The sequence below is a fragment of the Podarcis pityusensis genome (assembly GCF_964106645.2).
Source record: "Podarcis pityusensis genome assembly, chromosome: 1".
Taxonomy (NCBI): Eukaryota; Metazoa; Chordata; class Lepidosauria; order Squamata; family Lacertidae; genus Podarcis; species Podarcis pityusensis.
In genome coordinates, this window is record NC_138028.1 from 4,949,935 (window position 1) to 4,977,264 (window position 27,330).

The 27,330-nt window shown below is 46.3% G+C and overlaps 1 protein-coding gene across 7 annotated transcripts in view; it reads right to left on the reverse strand.

The window, feature by feature from the left end:
* Window positions 1-508: 508 nt before the first annotated feature.
* LOC308476643 (maestro heat-like repeat-containing protein family member 2B) overlaps window positions 509-27,330 on the reverse strand; it is a 94,883-nt gene continuing 68,061 nt past the window's right edge. For 4 of the 7 annotated variants that reach the window (XM_081004389.1, XM_081004390.1, XM_081004391.1 and 1 more), the window contains 14 exons: window positions 27,054-27,206; window positions 25,760-25,914; window positions 25,449-25,611; window positions 23,640-23,830; window positions 20,899-21,036; window positions 18,316-18,427; window positions 17,029-17,175; window positions 14,850-15,023; window positions 12,332-12,487; window positions 10,467-10,598; window positions 9,426-9,528; window positions 6,619-6,684; window positions 3,558-3,770; window positions 509-653 (listed from right to left, as the gene is read on the reverse strand). In XM_081004389.1, coding sequence (XP_080860515.1) covers window positions 3,559-3,770; window positions 6,619-6,684; window positions 9,426-9,528; window positions 10,467-10,598; window positions 12,332-12,487; window positions 14,850-15,023; window positions 17,029-17,175; window positions 18,316-18,427; window positions 20,899-21,036; window positions 23,640-23,830; window positions 25,449-25,611; window positions 25,760-25,914; window positions 27,054-27,206 — 1,902 coding nt within the window. In that variant the 3' untranslated portion in view covers window positions 509-653; window position 3,558. Of the gene's footprint in view, window positions 654-1,362; window positions 1,422-3,548; window positions 3,771-6,618; window positions 6,685-9,425; window positions 9,529-10,466; window positions 10,599-12,331; window positions 12,488-14,849; window positions 15,024-17,028; window positions 17,176-18,315; window positions 18,428-20,898; window positions 21,037-23,639; window positions 23,831-25,448; window positions 25,612-25,759; window positions 25,915-27,053; window positions 27,207-27,330 lie in introns of all 7 variants that reach the window. The other 3 variants (XR_013986022.1, XR_013986023.1, XM_081004388.1) reach the window with 3 other exon arrangements.

Consider the following 27,330-nt stretch of genomic DNA (forward strand, 5'->3'; position numbering starts at 1 on the left):
ACTTCCTTCCTCCCTCCCGGGAGCAATGCAGACCCAGTCGGTGAACTCCAATAAGGCTACAGTAGCTGTGTTTTCACCTGTACCACACCTGACGTCATATGATCCCAGCCAAAGGGGGAACATATGGTGTCAGGTGTGGGGCAGGTGGCTTGGGGGAAACAGCCACAAGGGCTAAATTGGGACTCACATGTGGCCTGTGGACTGGAAGAGGTCTCTCATGTCTGCTCTACAATATCATCTTCAGCCCCTCCATCTCCCATCGCCTCCGAAAGAAGATTGGATCGCAATTTCTGGCCTGAAAGGGTGGTTTGCCCTTTCAACACAGCACTCACTTTTTGAACAGACTCTTCAGCAAAACTCACCTCTCCACAGATATTGCTACTGGCATATCTTGACGCTCATGTCTTCGAATCTGTCCACAGCTCATTTGCCGACACGCAGAATGGGAGATTTCTAGAAGTACTTTTGCTTGCTTGTTTTGAGAAAGGAGTAAGGCAGAGAGGCAACAGAACCACAACAGTGAGGAATATATTGATCCAAATAATGCTGAAAGCCATTCGCTCTTGGAGGGGTGATGAGGTCTCTTCTCCTGCTGTGGGCCAAATCTGGTCCTTCTCTTGTGAGTGGCAGGGACTTTTGTCACTCCAGATGTCCTGGGAGCAGAGAGAAAGGAATATTATTGCACAGAGACCAACGGGTTGTCGTTTTCTTAAAATCTCAAGATGACAAGCCAACTGTGTCTACAGGTTAAAGGTAAAGGGACCCCTGACCATTAGGTCCAGTCGTGACCGGCTCTGGGGTTGGGGCGCTCATCTCGCTTTATTGGCTGAGGGAGCCGGCGTACAGCTTCCGGGTCATGTGGCCAGCATGACTAAGCCGCTTCTGGCGAACCAGAGCAGCACACAGAAACGCCGTTTACCTTCCCGCCGGAGCGGGACCTATTTATCTACTTGCACTTTGACGTGCTTTCGACCTGCTAGGTTATCAGGAGCTGGGACCGAGCAACAGGAGCTCATCCCGTCGCGGGGATTGGAACCGCCAACCTTCTGATCAGCAAGCCCTAGGCTCAGTGGTTTAACCCACAGCGCCACCTGTCTACAGGTTAGCCATCACTAATCCACAGAGAAGCTATGATTCAAAACCTTTCTGCGAGCATGAAATGCATTTCCCCCCCTGCGCACTGTTATCTCCTATGAACATTTTGGTACACATCACTTGGCAGGAGAACCACATAGCAAAATCCATGGAGGTTTGAATTTCAAAAGATGGCTGAGATTTGGTTTGCGTCTTGTTTCAGAAAGTGCAAATTGGGAATATTAACTTATCATTGTGAATCAAATCGCTTTTCTTCCCCATTCTTACTTCAGTCTACAGCTCCATTTTGCCCAGGCCTTCTTAGAGCAGAACAGCATGTTATGTGCCTAAATAAATAAATAAAATCATTCACCAGCGTTTTAAAACAACACTTCCTTGGTGTTTATGAGACACTTTGATTTGATACAAAGCTCATGTATTGACACAGAATGCAAATGAAGAACATGCAATTTATCATTTATGAAGGACCAGGTGCGCAGCCTGGGAGTCATTTTGGACTTACAGCTGTCCATGGAGGCACAGGTCAATTCTGTATCCAGGGCAGCTGTCTACCAGCTCCATCTGGTACACAGGCTGAGACCCTACCTGCCTGCGGACTGTCTCTCCAGAGTGGTGCATGCTCTAGTTATCTCCCGCTTGGACTACTGCAATGTGCTCTACGTGGGGCTACCTTGGAAGGTTACCCGGAAACTGCAACTAAGGCGGCAGCTAGACTGGTGACTGGGAGTGGCTGCCGGGACCATATAACACCAGTCTTGAAAGACCTACATTGGCTCCCAGTACGTTTCCGAGGACAATTCAAAGTATTGGTGCTGACCTTGAAAGCCCTAAATGGCCTCGGTCCTGTATACCTGAAGGAGCGTCTCCACCCCCATCATTCTGCCCGGGACGCTGAGGTCCAGTGCCAAGGGCCTTCTGGTGGTTCCCTCATTGCGAGAAGTGAGGTTACAGGGAACCAGACAGAGGGCCTTCTCGGTAGTGGCGCCCGTTCTGTGGAACGCCCTCCCTTCAGATGTGAAGGAAATAAGCAGCTATCCTATCTTTAAAGGACATCTGAAGGCAGCCCTGTTTAGGGAAGTTTTTAATATTTAATGCTGTATTGTTTTTAACATTTGATTGGGAGCCGCCCAGAGTGGCTGGGGAAACTCAGCCAGATGGGCGGGGTATGTATGTATGTATGTATGTATAAATAAATAAATAAAATTATATGTTCAGGTGGCAAGGTTAAGCACCCTCCCACAAACCCAGGGATTCTCCCTTAAAAGTCCTCCCTACCCACCACCCCAGTCTCTCTTTCCCTCTCCCACATCTGATGCCAAATGATAAGACTCTGTCAGTCTCAGACAGCATGGCAAACAGTAAGGGGCAAAGGGAGCTCTATAAATGGATGACACCACATTCAGACCCTTCAGGGGTTCCTCTTTTCCCGCGACAGTTCTGGATTTACCGTCCTGGTTTCTGATTTCAACCCGGAATGTCCTGCTTTTCCTTAGGATGTCCCTGTTTTCACTGGAGAAAAGTTGGAGGGTATGGAGTTAACTGACCCCCGAGCCATCTGAAGGCAGCCTTGTATAGTTTTTCTAATGTTTAATGTTTTGCTGTGTTTTTATATATGTTGGAAGCTGCCCAGAGTGGCTGGGGCAACCCAGTAAGATGAGCAGGGTATAAATAACAACAACAACAACAACAACAACAACAACAACAACAACACGTCCCTATTTTCATTGGAGAGATGTTGAAGAGCATGCACAATGGCTATGCTTGGTATAGCCTATCCCTTCTGGATCAAGAGTGGCTGGGGTAGAGGTAAAGGACCCCTGGATGGTTAAGTCCAGTCAAAGGCAACTATGGGGTTGCAGAGCTCATCTCGCTATTCAAGCTGAGGGAGCTGGCGTTTGCCACAGACAGCTTTCCGGGTCATGTGGCCAGCAGGACTAAACTGCTTCTGGCGCAACGGAACACCGTGACGGAAACCAGAGCGCATGGAAACACCATTCCCGCCACAGTAGTACCTATTTATCTACTTGCACTGGCATGCTTAGAACTGCTAGGTTGGCAGGAGCAGGGACCAAGCAACGGGAGCTCACCCTGTCGCAAGGATTTGAACCGCCGACCTTCTGATCTGCAAGCCCAAGAGGCTCAGTAGTTTAGACCACAGCGCCACCCGCATCCCTACAGCGGCTGGGGAAACGCAGCCAGATGGGTGGGGTATAAGTAAATCATCATCATCAACAACAACTTAATGGTATCTAAAGGATGATTCTAGACGATTTTTAAAACTATCAAACCAATCTTGAAACAACAATTGCATTGCCCCTTCCTCTCTCCCCTGCTTTCTTGCTTCCAAAGTGGGATGCTCAAGGAATTTGATCTCTGCAAATTCTGAATCCCAATGCAAACTTCCCATGTGTGAATTGAAAGGTGGTTCTCCAACTGCTGCGAGAGGTACTTACGGGACCAACCTCACTCGTAGAGTTCTTGGACGGAAGCAACTTCCATGATGGTGCTGGGCTGCACCCACATGGGGGCAGACCTTTGGGTGATGCTGCTCCTGCTTCGGCTGGCAACTTTCCTCCTCAGCAGATCTCCGCCCCACTTCTTGAGCAGGCAGGCAGTCACCTCAGAAGCTGCCACTTGAACGCCATGGCTGGGCGCCTCCTCAAGCTTATCGAGCGCTGAAATAGGAGGGGCAGATGTGTCAGAGGACCAACTCTACAAGTAACAAGAGCAGATATGCCAACAGAACCTGACTACCACTACTATAAGGGACGCAGGTGGCGCTGTGGGTTAAACCACAGAGCCTAGGACTTGCCGATCAGAAGGTTGGCGGTTCAAATCCCCGCGACGGGGTGAGCTCCCGTTGCTCGGTCCCTGCTCCTGCCAACCTAGCAGTTCGAAAGCACGTTAAAGTGCAAGTAGATAAATAGGTACTGCTCTGGCGGGAAGGTAAACAGCGTTTCCGTGCGCTGCTCTGGTTTGCCAGAAGCGGCTTAGTCTTGCTGGCCACATGACCTGGAAGCTGTACGCCGGCTCCCTCGGCCAATAAAGCGAGATGAGCGCCGCAACCTCAGAGTTGGCCACGACTGGAGCTAATGGTCAGGGGTCCCTTTACCCTTTACCTTTTACCACTACTATATACTGCTGCTGCGTTGGCTCGGTTTTTTCCCTTTTAGCCTTCTGGGTCCTGCAGAATTCGGCTCCTGCAGGCTAAAAAGGAAAAAACTGAGCCAAAAAACTGAGCCACGGATAGTGCATATGCGGGACAGGCGATTGGTTGCAGCCGTGAGCAGCAGCTTTTCAGTGGCGATTGGGTGGGTGATTGGTGGCTGTGGCAAGGGCTGCTTAGGATTGGCTGTGGTGGCGGCAATTGGGTGGGTGATTGGCAGCTGGTGGCAGCAAGCAGTCAGACGCTTGTTTTCTTCTGTGATGCATGCGATGGGCAGCGTTTGTCAGTCGGGTAAGTGATTTTCGGCTCAACAACTTTGGGCAATCCTCCCCATTTTCTTAAATTGGAGACCCCAAATGTAGGTGGCGTCTTATATACAGGGGCATGTTATAAACAGAAAAATACGGTATTTTGTGGGATGTTATCCATTGGAGCAGTCAAATACAACATTCCTTGTTTCCCTAGATTGGACACAGGCAGGGGGATGTCACTCCAGCCAGTATAGCTTCCTGTTCCACTGGTCTGGAGCGTCCTCCCCCTGCGTGTGACCAGGGAGATGGGTGTGGCTCTGGCTGACTCCATAAAAAAGCCAAGTCATGCAGCCATTTCTCTCTCTTGATGCCATGATGTTCTCCTGCAGCCATTTTTGTTCTCTTGATGCTGTTCTCTTAATGTATTTTGCTGTCTGCTGGCTCTCAGCCAACAGCACATAGGCTCAATTCCCATAAAGGATGAACTCACACTATGTTCTGTAACTTTTATATGCCTGTTGTCTTTGTCCATGGAGTTTTCTTGGCAGGGATACTGGAGTGGCTTGCCGGTTCCTGCTGCATCTTAAAAAGCATCTTAAAAAGATGCATCTTAAAAAGCAGAGACATCACCTTGCCAACAAAGGTCCGTATAGTTCAAGCCATGGTTTTCCCAGTAGTGATGTATGGAAGTGAGAGCTGGACCATAAAGAAGGCTGATCACCGAAGAATGGATGCTTTTGAATTCTGGTGCTGGAGGAGACCCTTGAGAGTCCCACGGACTGCAAGAAGATCAAGCCTATCCATTCTGAAGGAAATCAGCCCTGAGTGCTCACTGGAAGGACAGATCCTGAAGCTGAGGCTCCAAGACTTTGGCCACCTCATGAGAAGAGAAGACTCCCTGGAAAAGACCCTGATGCTGGGAAAGATGGAGGGCACAAGGAGAAAGGGGACAGCAGAGGATGAGATGGTTGGATAGTGTTCTCGAAGCTACCAGCATGAGTTTGACCAAACTGCGGGAGGCAGTGGAAGACAGAAGTGCCTGGCGTGCTCTGGTCCATGAGGTCATGAAGAGTCGGACACGACTAAATGACTAAGCAACAACAACAACATGTTCTGTAACTACAAGCTGAAGCCTGCCTTCAGGGATCATACTGCGAACTGAATGCGAGTAAACTTCTTGTCACCTTTAAGGAAAGACTCTTGCTTCTATATTCTTTTAAGAGGGATCAAAGGGGACACCAGGAAGAATCCAGTCTGATCAAGCCAGACTGGATTGCTTAACTAAAGAGGTTCAAACGAATCTGCAAACTACCTTCCTGCTGTATCAAGGGGAATGTGTTTTTTTAAGGACGTGCAAGAATAAGAGTAAAATAATGCAACCAGGAGGGGGAGTTAAGGGAAGTCAATTAAGATTTGTGGTTCAAATTTCTGGATGTGAATATTATTATTGTTTTTTATTTTTGTTATTTTTGGAAAATTAATAAACTGTTATCCCCAAAAGAGGGGGGAGGGGAGAGGGGAATGTGCTCTGCTACATGACTCACTAGGCTCCTTCCACCTGCCTTGCTCCACCCTCTAGTCTCTGCTTCTCAATTTGATTGTATTATTTTATGTACTGTGGCTTTCCATTGTTTTATAGTTTAGAAATTATTTATTGTAACTGTTGAGTCGATTTCTGTTTAACTTTTTTATGTTGATATTATTATTTTATACTACTCTAATAATTGTTGAATGTTACTTTATTTGATGTAGGTTGCTTATTTTAAAGTTTTGTTTTATTATCACATTTTTAGATTGTTATGAGATGTACATTTTTTGTTTCTTCAGCTTGTAAACCACCTTGAGTATTGTAATATATTATTGTAAGAAAGATGGTATACAAATAAAAAAATGATGATGATGATGAAGGAAGGAAGGATAATATTGAATCAATATATCCTCTCCGACCATCCTTAACATTCCCACATATTTTTTGTGCAATCCGCTACTTGCATTGTTAGAAAACCCCTACACTGGAAGGGGAAAACAGGAGAAGAATTCTTGAGCAGGTCTCACAAGCAGAGCCCTCATTGGAAACCCTGCGGAGGTGACTTTTGGGTGACTTACAGGCCAGCAGCAGCAGCCGCAAAGTTTCGTCTAGCTCTGTGAGCAGCATGCAGTCCAGAATAACTCCTGGAGGAAAGAAGTCAAACAAGAACAGGTCAGGTATCTGATGCCATCTTAGCTATAAAATCCCCAGAGCGGTTTAATAATAATAATAAAAATAATAAATTTGTATTTGTACCCTGCCCTCCCTGGCCAGAGCTGGGTTCAGGGAAGCTAATGTTGTAAACAAAAATTGCCCTTTCCCCTTATGGGGTATCCAAGAGCCCATATAGAGTCCTTACATAGGTTCCCTATTGGTAGGAGAGAATAACGGAGGCCAACCAGAGAATATTGAGAAGCAAAGCAGCTAGTAAGCTTGATCTTTATTGATCTGTTGCAACAGGGCGCTCCCCTCACATGCAGGAAAGGAGGAGGAACCCAGAAAAATAGCACGCAAGGCCTTATAAAGACTTTTGAAACTGCCACCCAGTAGATCAAGACCACCCCCAGAAACATCATACCTACATCACAGAAGGGGTGTAACCTAAGACATCATACCTCAGATACATCATACCTACATCACAGAAAAGGCAGTCTAAAACAGAAATTTGAATGTTGTTTTTCTCCTGTCCTTGTTTATCTCCTGTCTGGCAGGTTACTTGACTGGATTGCCTGGGGAGCCTGGCCATTCTTTTGTAATGATAAATACTTAGTTCCTGGGCCAGGTCACAGGCTCACAGCCTATTCAAACACAGACATACCCTTAAGACAGGATTTGTGAAGGAAAAGACAATGGGGAGGCTTTTCCACTTTGACCTTGCAGAGAAAACATTTGCTCAGTTTAGGAATCAAAATGGCTTCAGGTCGGTCTTCCTGTGCTGATCTATGTACGTACTTGGTTAATACATTTATGAACATTTCCATATATCTAAGACCTCAAAATTCCTATCACACTAACATCATAAAACTAACACAGTATACAGTCATACCTCGGGTTACAGACGCTTCAGGTTGCATGATTTGGGTTACGGACGCGCCGAAACCTGGAAGTACCAGAATGGGTTACTTCTGGGTTTCAGCGCTTATGCAGGCGCAGAAGCACTAAATCGCGCTTTGCGCATGCGCAGAAATGCCAAATTGCAACCTGCGCATGCACAGATGCGGCGCTGCAGGTTGCGTACGCTGTGGGTTGTGAACGTGCCTCCCGCACGGATCACGTTCGCAACCCGAGCGTCCACTGTACAAAGAACATAAGAACATGAAAACAATCAGTTAATTAAAATACATCTTAAAATTAGTTCAGAGCAAATTAAAATCTGGACAGATGGCAGTCCACGGGTAAAACTGAGAGTGGTTTAACAATCAATAGCCCTTTCCATGGAACCCTGGGAATTGTAGTTCTGGAAGGGGAGCAGGGGTCGTCCAACAACTCACGGCGCCTGTCCCAAACTACACTTCCCAGAATTCTTTAGGGTTGGGGAGCCCAAAGTGGTATAATAGTGAAACTTACTGGGAAATAAGAAATCAAGATAACAAACTTTCTATAAAAGAATGGGAATGGTTGACTGAATATTTACAAACAAACTGTAGACAGATAAGAACATTGGCAGCATAATTGTAATAACCTGCAATTTTATAAATGTATTTAAAGGAGATGAATATGAGCAAATTGATTTAATTTGGATATGCAGAAAATATTAAAAATAAATTTAAGGAACTGCAGAAAGAGGGGGAAGAAAATGAAGTTTTGAACTGTTAAAATGATAGTAAAGTGACTGAAATGCATGAAACTGAAAATCATAAATAAAATATTCTTAAAAACACACAAAGTGGTATAATAGTGTAACATGAGTGTGAGATTCCTGGACTTGTCATACTGTAAATCTGATGAGGACCCTCCTGTAAACTCCGTCTAAGGGGGAAGGTGCAAACGAAGTACTTTAAATATTTAACAATAACCACCAATTTTCATGAAGATTTCATGTCTGCTGAAACTTATTTCCTCTCTCTCCCATGTGTGTGTGTCTCTGTGTGCATACATCTATATGGCTAGAACAGGGGTCAGCAACCCGTGGCTCCGGAGCCGCATGTGGCTCTGTTACACCTTTGCCGCGGCTCCGGGGCGGATACTAGCGAGGGGAGGAGGCGCATTGTGCGCCCCGACACTCCCCACTGTGGCGGGCGCTGTACTGGCTGTGACGTCGCATGGGGGCGGTGCGTGCGTTAGGCACGCACCGTCCCGACGTCACCTTCCCGCCCGCCCGCCCGCTACATAGTAAGGGGCATGTACGCTGGTCACTGCATTGAACGGGGACATGTACGCTGGTCACTGTTTTGAAGGGGAGTGAAGAACACACACACAAAAAAAGGTAACTTGTTAATTTAACGTTTATTTCTATGAGGAGGAGTAATTCTGAGGGGTCAAACAAAGAAATAATAAAAAAGTGACAAAAAAGTTATTTTTATAATGACGAGTTTTGCGGCTCCCAGTTTTTTTTTCTTTGGAAACGGGTCCAAGTGGCTCTTTTTGTCTTAAAGGTTGCAGACCCCTGGACTAGAACAATAATATCTAACCTGGTGCCTTGCAGATGTTTTAATCAATCAATCAATCAATCAAAATCAATCAATCAATTATTAGACTTATTAGTAGCTGGCTATCTGAAAGGTCTCCAAGTGATTTGCATTTAAAAACTTAAACATAATTACATTACACCACGGAGCATTCACATGAAATACTGGCGTTCTCATGCAAAGACCTACAACTCATGTTCACAGGCGGACAGAGAAAACTACGTCCCCCATCAGCCCCTGGCGGCCTGGCCTCTCACCTGACAACTCAAGGGCTCTGATCTGGATCTCTTCCCACCTGCTTTGGAAATAGGCTTTGGTCTTTTTCAAGAGCTCCCTCCTCATCTCTGGGTGGCTGTTTACCTGACATTGATCAAACACAACATTCTCATTAGCTTCCTTGGCTGCCCAAAAAAAGATAGATGAAATAAAAAGAGGCAATAGTGATACGACAAAATGACTCTCTTTTTTTAGTTTTAGTTTTAGTTTTAGTTTTAGTTTTAGTTTTAGTTGTTTTAGTTTTAGTTTTAATTTCCTGTTTAGGGAAGTTTTTAATGTTTGATGTATGATGGTATTTTAATATTTTGTTGGAAGCAGCCCAGAGTGGCTGGGGAAGCCCAGCCAGATGGGTGGGGTATAAATAATAAATAATTTTAATTTTAATTTTAATTTTAATTTTAATTTTAATTTTAATTTTAAAAGCTGTAGTGCCTTTTGTGACAAATTTTCCTTTTGTGAGTTTTATGACCCAACACCGTGCTGTGCATTTTATAGAAATGAAATATACAAACAAAATCAACAGGCATTTCCCGTCTCTTCCCTGTCCTCCCCCCTTCCGTAATATTGGGTGTGGAGTGGCCAGTTTCTGAATTCTTGAGGCCTCCTCTTAGGAACCAGAGAAGCATGTCCCCTCGCAGGGGGGCTCTATTGCAGAATAAAGCTGTGACAACTCAGCACTAAGGCTTTTAACCATACGGTTGGGGGTTTGAGCCCACCCAGGGACAGCTGTGGGCAGGATTCATGCATCGCAGGGGGGTTGAGCTAGATGACCCCGCGGGGTCCCTTCCAACTCGGCAACTCTTCTATGATTTCTCCTTCACTGCCGCCTTCCTGCCACCCTGCCACAAGGACACTGCACTTATAGCAGGCCTAGGAAAACTCGGCCCTCCAGATGTTTTGGGACTACAACTCCCATCATCCCTGACCACTGATGGGAGTTGTAGTCCCAAAACATCTGGAGGGCCAAGTTTGCCTGTGCCTGGCTGATAGCCTCCTCATTCAGGGATCTCTTTGTCTCTCACCAGCTGCTTGCATATGTGCATGCGTAAATTTGGGAGCCCCAAACTGCTGGTGGTGTACAGTTCTTCCAGATGGACTCTCAACTTCCCTTTGGCCAAAAATGGCACCGAATGTAGAAATGCGGCTCTGCAGGCCTGAAAGAAAGAAGAGGGGGGGGGAGCAGAACTGTGCAGTTCCAGAATTATCAGTAGGCTCCTTCAAAGACGTGAATGCACTGCAGGAAAATAATAATAATTTACAGAAACCAAACTGTTGGAAGGAAAATACTGCTCTCTTTCTCTTATGGGGTATCTAAGAGCCCGTATAGAGTCCTTATGTAGGTTCTCAATCGGAAGGAGAAAAATAACAGAGGCATAGCTGTCAACTTACAGATTTGAAAATAAGGGACCAGCAGCCTCGAAAATAAGGGATCAGCAGCCAAAATAAGGGATTTCAGACAACCAGCTCCTTTCCTTTCCCCCATAACAGTCAATCGAAGGAGCCTCCAAAACAAATCCAAAAGCCCCCCCCACGAGATCGCCGCCTGCCATTGTACTCAACCACCTCCTTTCCTTTCCCCCACCATGTGCCCCCGCTCCAGACAGACCTTTTCCCCGGCAAGGGTGAGTGGGACGTCGATGACGTAACCATCCGATTCCAAGCACAGGTATGTTCAGCTTCTGAGCCCCTCCGAGCCAAAGGCATAAATCCCAGCCAGCAGCCAAACGAAGCCTCAAGCGGTGGTTCCCACAGCGCAGCAACCCGGCAAAGGGGATGCAGCAAGGAAAACCACTGTCACCTCTCCGCTGGGAAGCGCTGAGCAAAGGCGAGTCCCCAGGCAACGCAGCCGATTTGATCAGCACAAGGCATGCAAGCTCCACCCCCCAGTCGTTCTTAGAATCCTTATTGGGTGAGCAACACAGTTGGAGCCTCCCTCCTTCCTGGCCGGCAGGGAGGGAGGGAGAGGAGCTGCTTCCTTTGAAACCCGGGAAATTTAAGGGGCATCATCAATAAGGGACAGCAGCGGGACACAGCGCTGGGATAAGGGACTTTCCCGCCAAATAAGGGACGGTTGACAGCTGTGAACAGAGGCCAACCAGAGAATATTGAGAAGCAAAGCAGCTAGTAAGCCTGATCTTTATTAAACTGTTGCAGCAGGGTCCTCCGCTCACCCCATGCAGGGAGGGAGGAGAGGAACCTAGAACAATGGCGTGCAAGCATTTATATAGACATTTGAAAATTGCCTCCCCTGTAGCTCAAGACCACCCCCCAAAACATCATACATGTAGTCTACAGCAGAAAACCTGTCTGCCAGGATACCCGATAACGGTCACTGATTGCTTTTACCTGGGCATCCTGGCCATTCTTTTGTGATGTTAAATACTCAGTTCCTGAATCCAGGTTACAGGCTCAACTTATTCATACACAGATACGCCCTTAAGACAGGATTTGTGAGCAAAGAGACAAAGGGGAGGAAATTTTCCCATTTCCTTCCTCCTTGCAGAGAAACATTTGAGGTCAATTTGGGAGAGTCAAAATGGTTTCAGGATTGCTCTCCTGTACTATTTCAGACACACTTATGTATGTGTTTGCCTTGTAAATTTATGGACGTATGATATGAGACCTCAGAACTCCTATAACATAAACATTGAGCATGACAGATTTACTTCTGCGTAGACACATTTAGGATTGCACTGATCTAGGAGGTGCCAGTCTAGACAGTTATTATGAGAGATCTCTCAGAGATCAAATTATGCAGGAACCTCTATTTTGGGCCTCACCCTGTGCCATCGTAATGTGACTTTGCCAGGAGGCAACGGCTAAGGAACTATCACTTTCCTTTGGTATTCAATGACCCAGATGGGATGGATGGGGCTCTGGATCTTACCTCAGACACCTTGGGATTGGGGTCCCACTGGTGAATCAGAAGAGGCACCAAACTCTTCCTCGCTTGCTCGGCAAAAAAAGTTCTGTATCTGAATTTGGGCAAGTCAGCCAGGATGCCAAAGAGATGGAATGATGCCTCGCGAATCTCCGCATCAACCTGTAGGCAGGAAAAGAAACAACCCGCAACCGATTATCATTCTTTATTTATAATTTCATAAAATGTATACACTGCATGATTGTAAAAGAAATCAGCAACTGCAAAGCAATTCACAAAACGATGAAACAATAAAATCAAGACAAAAATAAACTGCTGAAACAGGTTAAAATTCATGCCGGTGTGGTGTAGTGGTTAAGAGCGGTAGATTCATAATCTGGGGAACCGGGTTCGGTGTCTCCTCTCCTCCACATGCAGCTGCTGGGTGACCTTGGGCCAGTCACACTTCCTTGAAGTCTCTCAGCCCCACTCACCTCACAGAGTGTTTGTTGTGGGGGAGGAAGGGAAAGGAGAATGTTAGCCGCTTTGAGACTCCTTCGGGTAGTGATAAAGCGGGATATCAAATCCAAACTCTTCTTAAGCATCTGGGTAAAAGGTAAAGGTAAAGGGACCCCTGACCGTTAGGTCCAGTCGAAGCCGACTCTGGGGTTGCGGCGCTCATCTTGTTTTATTGGCCAAGGGAGCCGGCGTACAGCATGACTAAGCTGCTTCTGGCGAACCAGAGCAGCACATGGAAACGCCGTTTACCTTCCCCGCCGGAGTGGTACCTATTTATCTACTTGCACTTTGACGTGGTTTCGAACTGCTAGGTTGGCAGGAGCTAGGACCGAGCAACGGGAGCTCACCCCGTTGCGGGGATTTGAACCGCCGACCTTCTGATCGGCAAGTCCTAGGCTCTGTGATTTAGACCACAGCGCCACCCGCATCCAAGCATCTGGGTAGGCTTGTCTAAATAATAATGTTTTTAGCAGCCAGGCACCAAAAAGTGTACCTATAAGAATATAAGGGCAGGGGATACGTACTGGGGAGGAAATACATACAAAAATGTGCATATTGGAGAAATGTACACTAAACCACTGGTGAATTTTCATGCTTGTGAACAAAAATTGCAAACTGTACTAAAGATGCCTACTTTATATCAAGAGGCAGGGAGTTCCAAAGTGTGGGTGCTAAACTATCGAGTTCTTACAAATGTGGAATAGGTGTTACTTGTCACCTGTATCAGTGCTAATTTTTCCAATCAAAGTGGTTGAGTAGGCAACTAGGGGGTAACCCTAGCAAACTGGCAACCATATCTCAGTAAGAAGAATGTGAAACTCTTAATCTGAAAGTGATGGTTGGGCAGACAGGATCCTCAACCTCTTAATTCCAGTAGCTTGCAGAAAATTAGCTATCCGTGGTGTAGTGGGAAAGTTTGGAAAAGAAAGACAAAAATCCTCCAGAGACCTTCGTATTTCTGAAACAAACTTTTTGACAGTTCAAACCACTTTTTAAAAGTTCTCAGTAACCTTTACGACAACCCTGTAAAGCAGGCCAGTGTTATTCTTTCCTGTATATTGAAGATGATGGGAGAGAGGAGGGTGAGAGACTGGTTTGCTTACAGTGGTGGCCAAATTCGGCCCTCCAGATGTTTTGGAACTACAACTCCCAGCATCCCTAGCTAACAGAACCAGTGGTCAGGGATGATGGGAATTGTAGTCCCAAAACATCTGGAGGGCTGAGTTTGGCCACCACGGGCTTAAGAGCATTGAGTGAATTTGCTCACATGCTTAAAGGTAAAGGACCCCTGGCCAGTTAAGTCCAGTCAAAGGTGACTATGGGGTTGCGGCACTCATCTTGCTTTCAGGCCAAGGGAGCCGGCGTTTGTCCACAGTCAGCTTTCCGGGTCATGTGGTTAGCAGGACTAAACCGCTTCTGGTGCAATGGGACACCGTGACGGAAATCAGAGCACACGGAAACTCCGTTTACCTTCCCGCCACAATGGTACCTATTTATCTACTTGCACTGGTGTGCTTTTGAACTGCTAGGTTGGCAGGAGCTGGGACAGAGGAACGGGAGCTCACTCCATCACGGGGATTTAAACCACTGACCTTCTGATCGGCATGCCCAAGAGGCTCAGTGGTTTAGACCACAGCGCCACCTGCGTCCCTTAACTACCACTCAAGACCAATCCACAGCTTCCTGGAGGGTCCATTGCGCAACATCACTGCAGAGCATCCCTTCTTTATAGCAGAGATGAGCTGGCAGCAAGCAATGGCAAGGGCTGTAGCTCATTGGCAGAACATCTGCTTCACATGCAAAAGGTCCTAGGTTCATTCCCCATTGGCGTCTCCAGGCAGGGCTAGGAGAGCCTTTTGGCTTGAAAGCCAGTCAGTGCAAACAACAGTGAAGTAGATGGAACCATAGTCTGACTCATTCATTGCAAGGCAGTTTCCTATGTTCATCATGGGAAGGTAACTTGAAACACAAAGTCGGATCTCAGGAAAATTTGAAGGGTGGGGTTGGGGTTCTATCACTGGCTTACATCACTCAGGTAGGTGATGGTCTTCGTAGAGATGTCTTTGAACATGAAGCCCACATCCTGCCTTTTCAGGTAAGGAAAGACCAGGGCAAGGGCTCTGAGACCCTCCAGCACCACATTTGCGTCGTACAACGTTCCCAGGAAAATAGCCACAATGGTCCTCTTCTGCTGTTTCACCTGGAAGGGAGGACATTAGATGAGCACCCATGATATGGCAGAGAGGCAAGAGTCCTTTTTCAAAATACTCATTTTATCTTCATGACGGATGCAATGATATACAGAACAAAAACGGGGAGGGGGGACTATAAAATCCATAATCCCTTATGTGAAATAATTTACGAGGCCAAATTAAATATATCGACCAGCAAGCACACAGATACACTTTAGCATTTATTCTTAGTAAATACGCCTGGGGGAAAAAATGAAGTCTAATTAAGTCTAAGTCAATAGATATGTGGCTTCTCAAATAACCTCAACTGGCTTAGTTTAGAGCGGCTGTGATTTTGCCTGCAGTACAGTGGTACCTCGGGTTACAGACGCTGCAGGTTACAGACTCTGCTAACCTAGAAATAGTGCCTCGGGTTAAGAACTTTGCTTCAGGATGAGAACAGAAATCATGTGGCGGCAGTGGGAGGCCCCATTAGCCCCATTAGCTAAAGTGGTGCTTCAGGCTAAGAACAGTTTCAGGTTAAGAACAGACCTCCAGAACAAATTAAGTTCTTAACCTGAGGTACCACTGTATTGAATAAAATTCTCCCACTGCTCTAATGAATCGTTTGGTCCTTCTATAAAGAGTTTGAAATACAGGGCAGGGTTCCCCATGTCAGCTGAAGCTGAAGCCCTCAGCAAGGACTTCCCCCCCTTCTTCCCACATGCACCCCACAAATTGGCTGGGGGGGTGGTGTCTGGAGAAACCCCAGTATAGTGCTAGGAGCAGGGGGAGAAAGAGGACTGTTCTGTCTGGCAAGCTGAAATATTAGAATCATAGAATTGTAGAACTGGAAGGGACTCAGAGGGTGGTCAAGTACAGGGGTTCAGCAACATTTTCCAGCTGTGGGCTGCTCCACCTGTTAGGATATAGTTCCATTCCACCTTAAAAGGGAACAGGCATGACTGTTGTGTGTCGTACTTGCTGGGAACTTCTGTTTGTATATTGCTTTTGCTTTTAGCCGTTTGCTGGAGACGAAGGGAAGCAGACATGTTTTTTCCTTTGTCCCTGAATTATGCTGAATAAATGCTGTAAATATGCTTACACATGGCTCTGTCCGCCACTTCTGCTGCGAGAAGATTTATTCACTCTTGCTGATAGAGCGTGCCGAGTCTCTAAATGTATCTGAGGCTCGTGTTGTTGTTTGATCCTGTTCCAAAGGAGACCGGTGATTGCCCAGCTGCCGGCCGGTGGCTGGAGCCAGCTGGGGGCCTGACTGATGCCCCCGTCTCCCCGGCAGTATCCCAACACCACCATCCCTCAGTCCATGTGGTGGCCCGGACTATATTTTTTTTTGGGGGGGGAAATGAACGCATTCCTCTGCCCCACAAATAACCCAGAGATGCGTTTTAAATAAAAGCACAAATTCTACTCATGTCGAAACACCAGGCAGGCCCCACAAATAACCCAGAGATGCATTTTCAATAAAAGGACACATTCTACTCATGTAAAAATATGCCGATTCCTGGACCATCCGCGGGCCGGATTGAGAAGGCGATTGGGCCACATCTGGCCCCCGGGCCTTAAGTTGCCGGCCCCTGGTCTAGTACAACCCCTTGCAATGCAGAAATATGTTCCACATGGGGTTTGAACCTGCAACTTTGGTGAAATCAGCACCACAGTCTAACCAACGGAACTATCCAGCTTGCACAGATAGAACGATCAGAAGACCAGGATGTTGAATTCCACAAAATACACAGCAAAACAAAAAGCAAACCGATAGCCCCCTTCTACGAGCACATTTAAAAAAAGCCATAGGATGTTAATCAGCCAAATGCCTAGCTAAAGAGGAACATTTTCACCTGGCGTCTTCGTTGCCTATCTTTAGGCGCCAGGGGAGCCTCCCTGGGGAAAGCATTCCACGAGCAGGAAGCCACTGCAGAAAAGGCCCTGTCTCATGTTGCCACCCTCAGCTGATGCCTTTGACACACGGGCGTCCTGCAATAATGCCACCTTTAAAAAGCAAAGCCTCACCTTGTCTGCAGCCACGAGGAGAACATTTGCCAGGCCCTTGATTGCCATCTGGCGTGTGCCCAGGTGTTGGTCTCCTGCCCTCTTCATCAGGAGGGGAAGAATGGATTTCAGACGCACCCTTTCTCCTAGCATGGGGTCCCGAATCGCCTGCAAATAAACAGACAAATTCATTTAGTTATTTACCTTATTTCGTTGCATTTATATACCTATTATTATTATTATTATTATTATTATTATTATTATTATATATACAGTGGTACCTTGGGTTACAGATGCTTCAGGTTACAGTTGCTTCAGGTTACAGACTCGGATAATCCAGAAATAGTACCTCGGGTTAAGAACTTTGCTTCAGGATGAGAACAGAAATTGCGCGGTGGCGGTGGCAGTGGGAAGCCTGATTAGCTAAAGTGGTACCTCAGGTTAAGAACGGTTTCAGGTTAAGAATGGACCACAAGAACAAATTAAGTTCTTAATCTGAGATACCAGTGTGTGGGTGTGTGTGTAAATAATTTTAACAAACATATCATCAATCAATATATCCATTTACATTTCCCCCCTTTTTTATCCCCCCCCCCCCCAGGACTTCCCTCAGCTCCCCTCTCTGGTTTCTTTGCACATACTGTTCTCTGCATATTGTAAAATTGTACATATCATTGCCTTATCTCTCATATATTCGTTGTATAAAGTAATTTCGTTGTCCCCGAAGGGGGCAATGACAATAAAGATATTATTATTATTATTATTATTATTATTATTATTATTATTCAACTAATAAACTTGTGGATGTTTATTCAAAAGCTGCCAAGGAGTCCAAATCATTTTGTTGTCTTCTTAGATAATCTGCAAAAAGCTCCCATTCTTCCTTGAAGTCACGATTGTCCTTGTCACGCAGTTTATATGTCAACTTGGCCAATTCTGCATAGCTCATCAGTTTTTCTTTCGTTGGGATTTCCTCATTCTCAGGAAGAGAGATATACTTTCGATTATGGAAGTCCTTTCGATTCCTCTTGCCAAAGCAGAAATGTTCATTGCTATTGTTTTCTCTCTGCTACTGCCCTATGCAGTGACAACACAGAGCCATTCCTGGAAACAGTAGACCACATCCAGTGCTAGTCCTACTCAGAGTAGAACCCCTGAAATTCATGGGAATTGCAAACTTAAGTTCATTAATTTCAATGGCTCTACACTGATTAGGACTAGCACTGGACACAAGCCAGAGCTCTCCGTTCTTACGCTCAAACACCACGGCACCTTCTGAAAGCACCACCTGAGATGCCCAGGTCTTACCTCTGAAAAGAAGGCAGTTCCTGTCAGCCGAAGCTTTTCGGACTCTGAAGTCATCCAGGGGAGGGCGTTCTCAATGATCTTGTGGTCCAAAAGTCTATTCTGAAACAGATGTCTATAAGAGGAAAAGGAACATTACAGCTGTGTGGGCGAGTGAGGGAGTCTGAATTGGGGTCATTCAAAATACGCGGTGCCCCTAGTTCAGAGCAGCTTCATTCCAATACGATATGATACGATAATCTTTGTCGTCATTATCCCATACAGAACAAAGAAATTGAAAATCTACATCAGACATTCAGAAACCAACAAGCCTGCTATTCCAGCTATCCCATCCTGGTTAGCCCCCTAAAAACTCACATACCCCATAATTAAATACAATATACTCCCATAGAGATGATCTTAAAAGGTAAAGGAACCTCTGACCTTAGGTCCAGTGGCGGACGACTCTGGGGTTGCGGCGCTCATCTTGCTTTATTGGCCAAGGGAGCCGGCGTACAGCTTCCAGGTCATGTGGCCAGCATGACTAAGCCGCTTCTGGCGAACCAGAGCAGCGCACGGAAACGCTGTTTTGAGTGTTATGCTGAGGTCTGACTGTTTTTGCTATTTATTTTGTGTTTTTGTTTTCGCGGCACTTTTTTATGTTACTGTGTGGAACCCAGTTCAGCTACTGATTGACTGACTGACTGATTGATTGATTGATTGATTGTGTGGCTGCAGTACATTGTTTATTGCTTTCATTTTATGGATCAATGCTCTCGTTAGATAGTAAAATTCATGTTAAATTGCTGTTTTAGGGGTTGTTTTTAAAAGTCTGCATTACTTTCGATGGTAAAGCGCACCTTGGTTTTGGAACGCTTTGGTTTTGGAACGGACTTCCGGAATGGATTAAGTTTGGGAACCAAGGTCCCACTGTATTACTAATAAATTATTGCTGTTATTATTGTTATTGCCATAATCATCCCCATAACTGGCATTGCCTGGGAATTCTAAGAACCCAAATAACCAGTGCAGTTTGAAATCAGTGGTTAAAATCATTGCAACTTTAAAACCATCAGTCTACGGATTCCAATTATTTCCAAACAGACTTCTTGAACTTGGGGAGGATTGTGCAACATTTGGTTAAAATCAGTGTGTAGCCTTATTGGAGTTCACCGATTGGGTCTGCGTTGCTCCGGGACAGGAGGAAGGAAGTCAAATGACACCGAAGTTGGTTCAAAGAAAGAGTTTATTCTGCTCTCCGGATAGCAGAAGGCACTTGCTTGGTCAGTCCATAGCAAGTCCAAAGAAATAAGAAGTTTCATGCAGTATATATATGCAGTATATATACCTTCCAGTATATATATCCTCCCTCCTTCCCCAGGAATCCAACCACGTCAGACTAGGTAGGCAGGTTGACTTCACATATGTTCTTGCTTTAGCATTCTTAACCATAAAAGGGAATTCCTTCCTGTACTTCTGACCGTAAAACGATCTTCCTCTTCCTACTCTTATCTTGGAGGAAGAGGTCATCATCTCCGAGAACATGCTCTGGCGTTGTTCCCAGACTTAGGTCTGTGCGTCTTTTATGGTCAGCACATAAGATAAGGCACGGACGTGTCTTCTCTGTTCTACTGGTGCAGTCAGGGTCATCCCTGCCGTCACAAACTGATAAAGGAGAGGTCTCTGAGCACAGCCGGTTTTTGTTTATACATTGACTCAGAGCTCAAGTTAATGGATTTTAGCTAAGGAAAAATAGGGATTTTGGTGCAGTTTCAAACTGCCTGCACAGTCAGTTTTGGGTTTGGGAAACCCATTCCTTCAAGTGTCATTCCGAAAGGTTAAGTCCACGATCTTGATTGTTTGGGCGGGGGGAGGCTCGTTTAATTTCATTGTACACAGGTTGCACAATGACAATAAAGGTATTATTATTGCTGTTGTTATTGATTCTAAATCGCGGGCCATTGTCCAAAAATCTGCTCCTTGATCTCAGGAAGCATCCTGCATAATTTGATTGCAATCTCTTAGAAGGTGACCAAATGCATAGCCAACAGGCAAACGATTTCCCCACATAGATAGCAGATAGCCTGAAATGTTTCATTGATCGTCTGTGGAACTCTGTATAGGAAAGCAAAGGAATGTGGCAGTTCCTCAGCTCCATAGTCCACTGCTCCTGAATATAAGAGGAAGTGTGGCAAACATCAAATGAAGGACTTAGTTCACTAAGAAATCCCAAGTCCCTCACCTGTTAGGGACGCGGGTGGCGCTGTGGGTTAAACCACAGAGCCTAGGACTTGCTGATCAGAAGGTCAGCGGTTCGAATCCCCGCAACGGGGTGAGCTCCCGTTGCTCGGTCCCTGCTCCTGCCAACCTAGCAGTTCGAAAGCATGTCAAAGTGCAAGTAGATAAATAGGTACCGCTCCGGCGGGAAGATAAACGGTGTTTCCATGCGCTGCTCTGGTTCACCAGAGGCGGCTTAGTCATGCTGGCCACATGACCTGGAAGCTGTACACCAGGTCCCTCGGCCTATAAAGCGAGATGAGCGCTACAACACCAGAGTCGGTCACGACTGGATCTAATGGTCAGGGGTCCCTTTACCTTTACCCTCACCTGGCCAGCAAAGAAGCCCCCTCCTGGTGGGTTCTAGGATCACCAAGTGAAGTCCAGATGTTCACCTCTCCAAACTCTGCCAGTGATGGATCAGTGGTAAGCTTCAACACGAGAGCCTTCAGACTTGCCACAGAAAGTCTGTGGAGCAAAAGGGCACAGAAAGGGTATCTGAATCGGAAGAAGGTCAAAGTCGGATACTTGAAGCAGAACAGACCAATACAAACTGAAAATGGTCTGCCACTCTGGTCCTAAAAGCACTGAGCCAGCAGCTGCGGGTGACCTAGCTGGGCATATTTCAAGGGGTTAGGATTAACGTTCAAAGCCATAAATGACGAGATCCAACTACCTAAACCTGCCTTTCCCAATATCAACCATTTCAGGCACGGGCGGCCTTTTTGATTGTGCCACCCTCTGCAACAGGGTATTCTTGGTGGTGGCTCCCCATCTGTGGAACCCTCTTCCTGGTGAGATGTGTCTGCCTCTCATTATTAACATTCAGGAGCAATTAAAAAACAACAACACACAATTCTATTCATTTGGGAGGTTTGATGGCCAAAAGCTATAGCTCCTGGCAACCTGGAAATTAATAGCTGTGAGGGCTATGGGACTGTTTTTAAATGTTTGTTGATGTACTTTATGTTTTAACTTTTTCTTGATGTACTGAATGTCTTTATTTTATTTTATAGCATTTTGCTTTCCTAGCTTTTTGCTGTCTTGGGCTCCCATTGGGAAGAAGGACAGGATAGAAATCACACAAATTAAAAATAAAAATAAAAAAGACTGTTTTGCATGGAAAGAAGTCATAAAGATGGAACTCTGCATGTGCAGCTGTCTAAGAGGAAGCCCAAGGTTTGCACATCTGTATGCTATGTTCATGGGGTTGTTAGATCAGTTCCTGCAGGCTGACAAGAGAGGCCTCTGTATATGCAAATTTACTTGTTCAGAAGGGCTGCTGTCACAGGAAACCATAGATCTGTAGAGCTGGAATGGACCACAAGGGTCATCTAGTCCAACCCCCTGCAATGCAGGAGTCTCAACTAAAAACCCCCTGACAAATGGCCACCCAATCCCCGCCTTACAAGCCTCCAAGGAAGGAGCGTCCACAACATCCCAAGGGAGTCCATTCCTCTCTTAAGCAGCCCTTGCTGTCAGAAAGTTATTCCTAACGTTTAGTCGGAATCTTCTTGCTTGTAGCTTGAATCCATCAGTTTGGGTCCTACCTTCCACAGCGACAGAAAGCAATCTTGCCCCACCTTCTGTGCTGGGCTCAGGGGTAACCCGTGAAATGCGGTCCAGGACTGGTCCAGAATCTGAGGGTTCCACTAGGAGTCAGTCCCACAGAGCCAAGGCTGGACATGAGGCAGGAAACCAGGCAAGGACAGGCACAGGATCTCAGGCAGGATCTGGCATACAGCAATGTTGCTCCCGCAACATGGGGCAGGGTCCGACAGCCTTTTATCTCTGTCGGGGTAGCGTCCGGTCCTGATCCCCCGGCGACTCACCTCCCTGTTTTGCCCAAAGGTGAGCCCTCCTCCTGCGAGTACTCAGGTCTCTCCTTCTCTCAGACCTTAGTCTCTGCAGCTTGGGAGACGTCGGTGGGTTACTAGACCCAGAGGCCGCCTCAGCCTCCCCTGACCCAACTGGTAGTGGAGCAGCTGTAAGTGACGGCCCAGCTGAAGGCAACGAGGTCATCCCCGCATCTGGAGCCAGGGCAGGCTCAGGCCCCTGACACGGCCCAGCTGGTGTTTGTTGCAGGGGAACCTGTGCAGACTGGGGTTCTTCAGGATCAGGCCCCAGACTTGGTTCAGGTGATGCCTGAGGCAAAGGATTCGGTGCAGACTGAGTCTCCGAGCCCCAGTCCCAGGCCATCACACCTCCTATGTGACACAGCCGTTCAGTTATTTGAAGACAGGTATCGTATCACCTTTCAGTCTCCTCTTCTCCGGGCTTAACATACCCAATTGCCTCAACTGTTCCTCATAAGGCTTCCCCCCCTCATGCTTATTTCCATGCTTATTACATACAAAAAACAACAACAAAAAACAAAAAACCAATACCGAAAAGGGGTACAACTTAACAGGGGAGGGGAAAGGAAAGAAAATAAAATTTACACCATCTGTTAATAAGATAAAAATTATGACATAAATTTGTGATTGCAATTTCATGTTACAATAAAAAAAATTCATTATCTTTTATACCTCCCATTTATTCCTTAATTCTTTTTACATAAATTTACTGCCGTATCAAAATACTATTTTTTATATAAATTTATATAAATTTTCACAATTTATAAATGTTTATATTTATCTAACTAATTAATAAAAACTGCTGGGGTGACTCAAAAGCTGCTACAGATTTTAACATGGTATAATTTTGTTTAAGATATGTCCTGAAGGCTTCCCATTTTGATACAAATTCAATTCTCGGTTTATTTTTAATTTTTTTCAGATAGACTATCTGATTCACCATATTCAGTGAATTTTTGTATCCACTCTTGTCTAGAAAGAATTCTGTCGCTCTTCCACCTTATAACTATAAGAACTCTCACTGCCATATTGCATACGAAGAAAAATCTTTAAATTTTTAAGGAATATCTGAATCAGTAATGCCTAACAGATATGCCTCTGGTTTCCTAATAAATGAGATTCTTAACATTTTTTATAATTCAAAGCCCAGACCCAAGATCTATAATCTTCCAGAGGAGGCCCATGCGAAAAGAGGTGGGCAAATGGGAGACTGACCTGCAAGGGTTGCCTTCAGACACATGCTGCTCTCTCAGAAACAGCCTCCGGCGACCCTCGTAAAAGGGCATCCTCTTCTCCAGGGTTTTGCTGACCTGCTTTAGGAGAGTGCAGAACAGCTCTGGGAACAGCTCTGGGATGCCCTCTTCGGTGTGTAGCACGGACAGGACTTCGTAGATGGCGCAAGTGGCCTGAACAGAGAAACAGCAAGAGAATGAAAGGACACCTGGGTGTGTGAGAGGACGTCTTCCAGTAAAAGGGCCGTCGTAGAACTGAATCATGGAATTGTAGAGTCGGAAGAGGTTCCTGTGGTCATCTAGTATCAAGCGGCGGAGGAAACAACCCCCACAGCAGGTTGCCAGGAACGGATAAGACAAGGGAAAGTCCTTACCATCTGCTTTTTATTCAATATTTACAGAGAGAGGCTTGGAACGCAGCCTCTGTCAGGAGTTCAGCCTACACTCGAGTAGGACCCTGGTAGAGACATAAATGCCCGACTGGCATGTTGCCTCCTACCCGGTCAATCGTTCGGGAGCTTCAAAATCTTTCTTCTCCCCGAACATCACAGCAACCGATGCCAACCGACACCGGCACACTTAGGGATCTGCAGAGTTTGTGCGTCATGCGTAACAGACCTCAGCAACTCAGCATTTTGGCTAATCTACTTTATTTACATATAAACACACACGGAGCACTGCAACATGGCTCCCTCTCTCTCTCTCTAGCATCAGACAGCAAAGAGAAAAAGAACAAAGGACAATAGTCCCACTTCATGGAACACAGTAACACAAACACCCTGTTTTCGTCACTTCCCACTCTGTGGAGTCAAAACATATACCGTCATGTGAAAGACAACAATCCCATGACTGCAATCATGGAGCAGGAATTCTAACAGCCTCTTGGAGTAATGGCGTTGTCCCGAGTGACTCTCCACCCCCTTTTTCTCCCACTTCCTCATTCACCATCTCCTCTATGGGTGGTGCTGAGGGCCCTTTGCTTCTGAGCTCTTTGCTCTCCTACTTTCAAGGCTTGCCAGGTTCTGGGAGGGGAGGGTCTGGAATGCTTTCTAAGGACACTGTGTCCATCAGCTGTTGTCCTTCTGGTGGTTCCTCTTCCTCATCCTCCTCTCCCTTTATTTCCCAGCTTTCCCCCTCGTCTGCCTCTGAGCTGTGACCTCCCTCAAACCCCCGTTGTAATTCTGAGCTGTCTTCTTCTTCTCTGGAAGGGTCAGGCTGGGGAGGCGGTCTCCACCATTCCTCCTCTGCCCAGTCCCTGACATCTAGTCCAAATTCTTGCAATGCAGGAATCACAGCGAAAGAATCGCTGACAGGCAGCTATCCAGTCTATGCTGAAAAACCTCTGGTGAAGGAGAGTCCACCTTCCAAGACTGCCTGATTTTCTGACTGCTGTATGGAAAAGCACATGAATGTGACCTTGGAAGAGTTTGTAAGTAAAGCATTTTTAACTTACAAAATGTGAGGTTTCTTTCTATGCTAAGAGAGAAGAGAGGGACTTTGGAAACAACTTAGGAGAGAAAATTTTATGCTGGAGTTCTCTCACCAAAGAGTACTTGCCCCAAACCTGGATCTTAGGCATCCTGGAATTCTCTTTTTCATATATACCTATATTTTCCTCTTCAACCAAGAACAAAAGACCATCCAACAGATTTCTGGTGCGTGTGAGGCTACCCCAGTAACCAGGCTCTCCTGACGCTCTTATGTTTTTCAGTCTACATTAAGCGAGCTGAAATCTCTCCTCTCTAAGAATCCCTCCATGTTTCCCAACTGCTCCTCACTTCTTTTCGCTCACCTTGAGAGGTCCTTCATCTGCAAATTCTATGCTCTCATTGCTGCCTGAGGAGAAAGGGGCTTCCAGACTTGAAGGCTCTGCCACCCTGGCCGCTAACTTGCATAAAATCAGTAAGGCCTGGGAAGGGTCTTTGCCTAGAGACCTCCAGAGTTCACCCGTTTCACTGCAATGCAACAACACATAAGTTGAAGAGGATTTGTTTTCCCATAAGCACCATTCACTTAAACCCAGTAGGTCCAATTTGTGGGCTGAAATGCAGATGCAGTCTCCCCCCAAATGTACAAAAGCCTCAGCTTAATGCTGGCATGCACCTGTCCATCGGGAGGCGGCGGCAGAATAGGCTCTCGATCACGGAGTCCAGGTGAAAATGGGAGACAGCAGCCACAGCTTCCACAAGGACCTGCCGCAGATCTTCCTGTTTGATGGTGGGCAAGCGGCTGTAGAAAATGTCCAGGATCTCTGAAACCTGACAGGAGCAATTCAGGTGCATGCATTACTATCAGCATTCCCACTCGTTTGAGTCAATTGCATTCTAGAAATTCCAAATACCTTCTTAGAAATTTAACGCTACTCTGCTTTCTTTGAACAAAGGAGCATAAGAACCTGCTTTGTCCCGAGCCAGGCCACTAGGCCTGCTGGCTCTCTATCATACTCACAATGGCTCTCTGGGGTTTCAGAGAGAGGCATTTCCCTAGCCCTATATTTCTATATGGTCTTATACAGCCCAAGGGGGTGGGTTGGTCCAAGGAATGTGCACACCACGAACAGATTAACATTGCAATCCTATTTGGGGGAAAGGCTGTAGCTCAATGGAAGAGTATCTGCTTTGTTTTTGCAGAAGTAAAACCAAGTTCAGTCGTACCTTGGATGCCAAACGCCTTGGAACTCGTACGTTTTGGCTCCCGTACAATCAAAAAACGGAAGTGAGTGTTTTTGAATGATTTTTGGAAGACAAACATCCGGCGTGGCTTCCGCGGCTTCCAATTGGCTGCAGAAGCCACGCTTTGGTTTCTGAATGTTTTGGAAGTCGCACTGACTTCTGGAACGGATTCCGTTTGAAAACCAAGGTACGACTGTACTTCATTCAGGACCCAGTGGTGCTCTGCTGTGCTAAGCTGGTTAGGTCAAAATTTAATTTCGGTTTATGTTCATTGGTTGCTCGAAAACAAGGGTGAGGAACTTCAGCCATGGGGGCCACATGCACCCCCAAGCCTCTCTACCTGGCCCCTGGGGCTCTCTTTGGCCACACCCCCTTCTACAAGGCCACACCCCTCCCTGGCCCTGCTGTGTGTCCTCTGCAAGAGCTTTTACCTGGCAGTGTTGGGTATGTGTTGGGCATGGGCAGAATGTGCGAAGGTGAGAGTAGCATCCATCACTCAGCCAACTTGCCCATCCAGCCCCACCCACAACTGGCATGTACCCCCCCCCCCCGCAAAGGACTATGAAACATGATCCCTGCCTCTGCTCAAAACCTAAAGCCAAGCTTCCACACCAGCCAAAGCCTGCTCCAACAACCTATTGTAGATTGGTGCCTTTGGAGACCTGTCTGACACATGTCAAACAAAGCTTATAATAGCCCCCCCCCCCATTGTGGCAAGTAGTCACCTGGGCTCCCATAGAGTCTCCGGAGTCCCAAAGGATGGTTAGCAGCCAGCGGCCAGCAGAAATGGCGCACATTTCATTTCCGGACACCAGGTCTTCCAGGATGACCTCGATGAAATCCAGGGCTTGATCTGGTGGGAAATGCACGCTGACCACCTGTGAAAACGCCAAAAGTAAAGGTTTGTGAACCTATGATCACAATAACAATTGCACTGAAATGCAACTGTGGTTCATTCTGACCATAGAGGGGGAAATCGTCAAAGAAATGGAAGTGGCATGT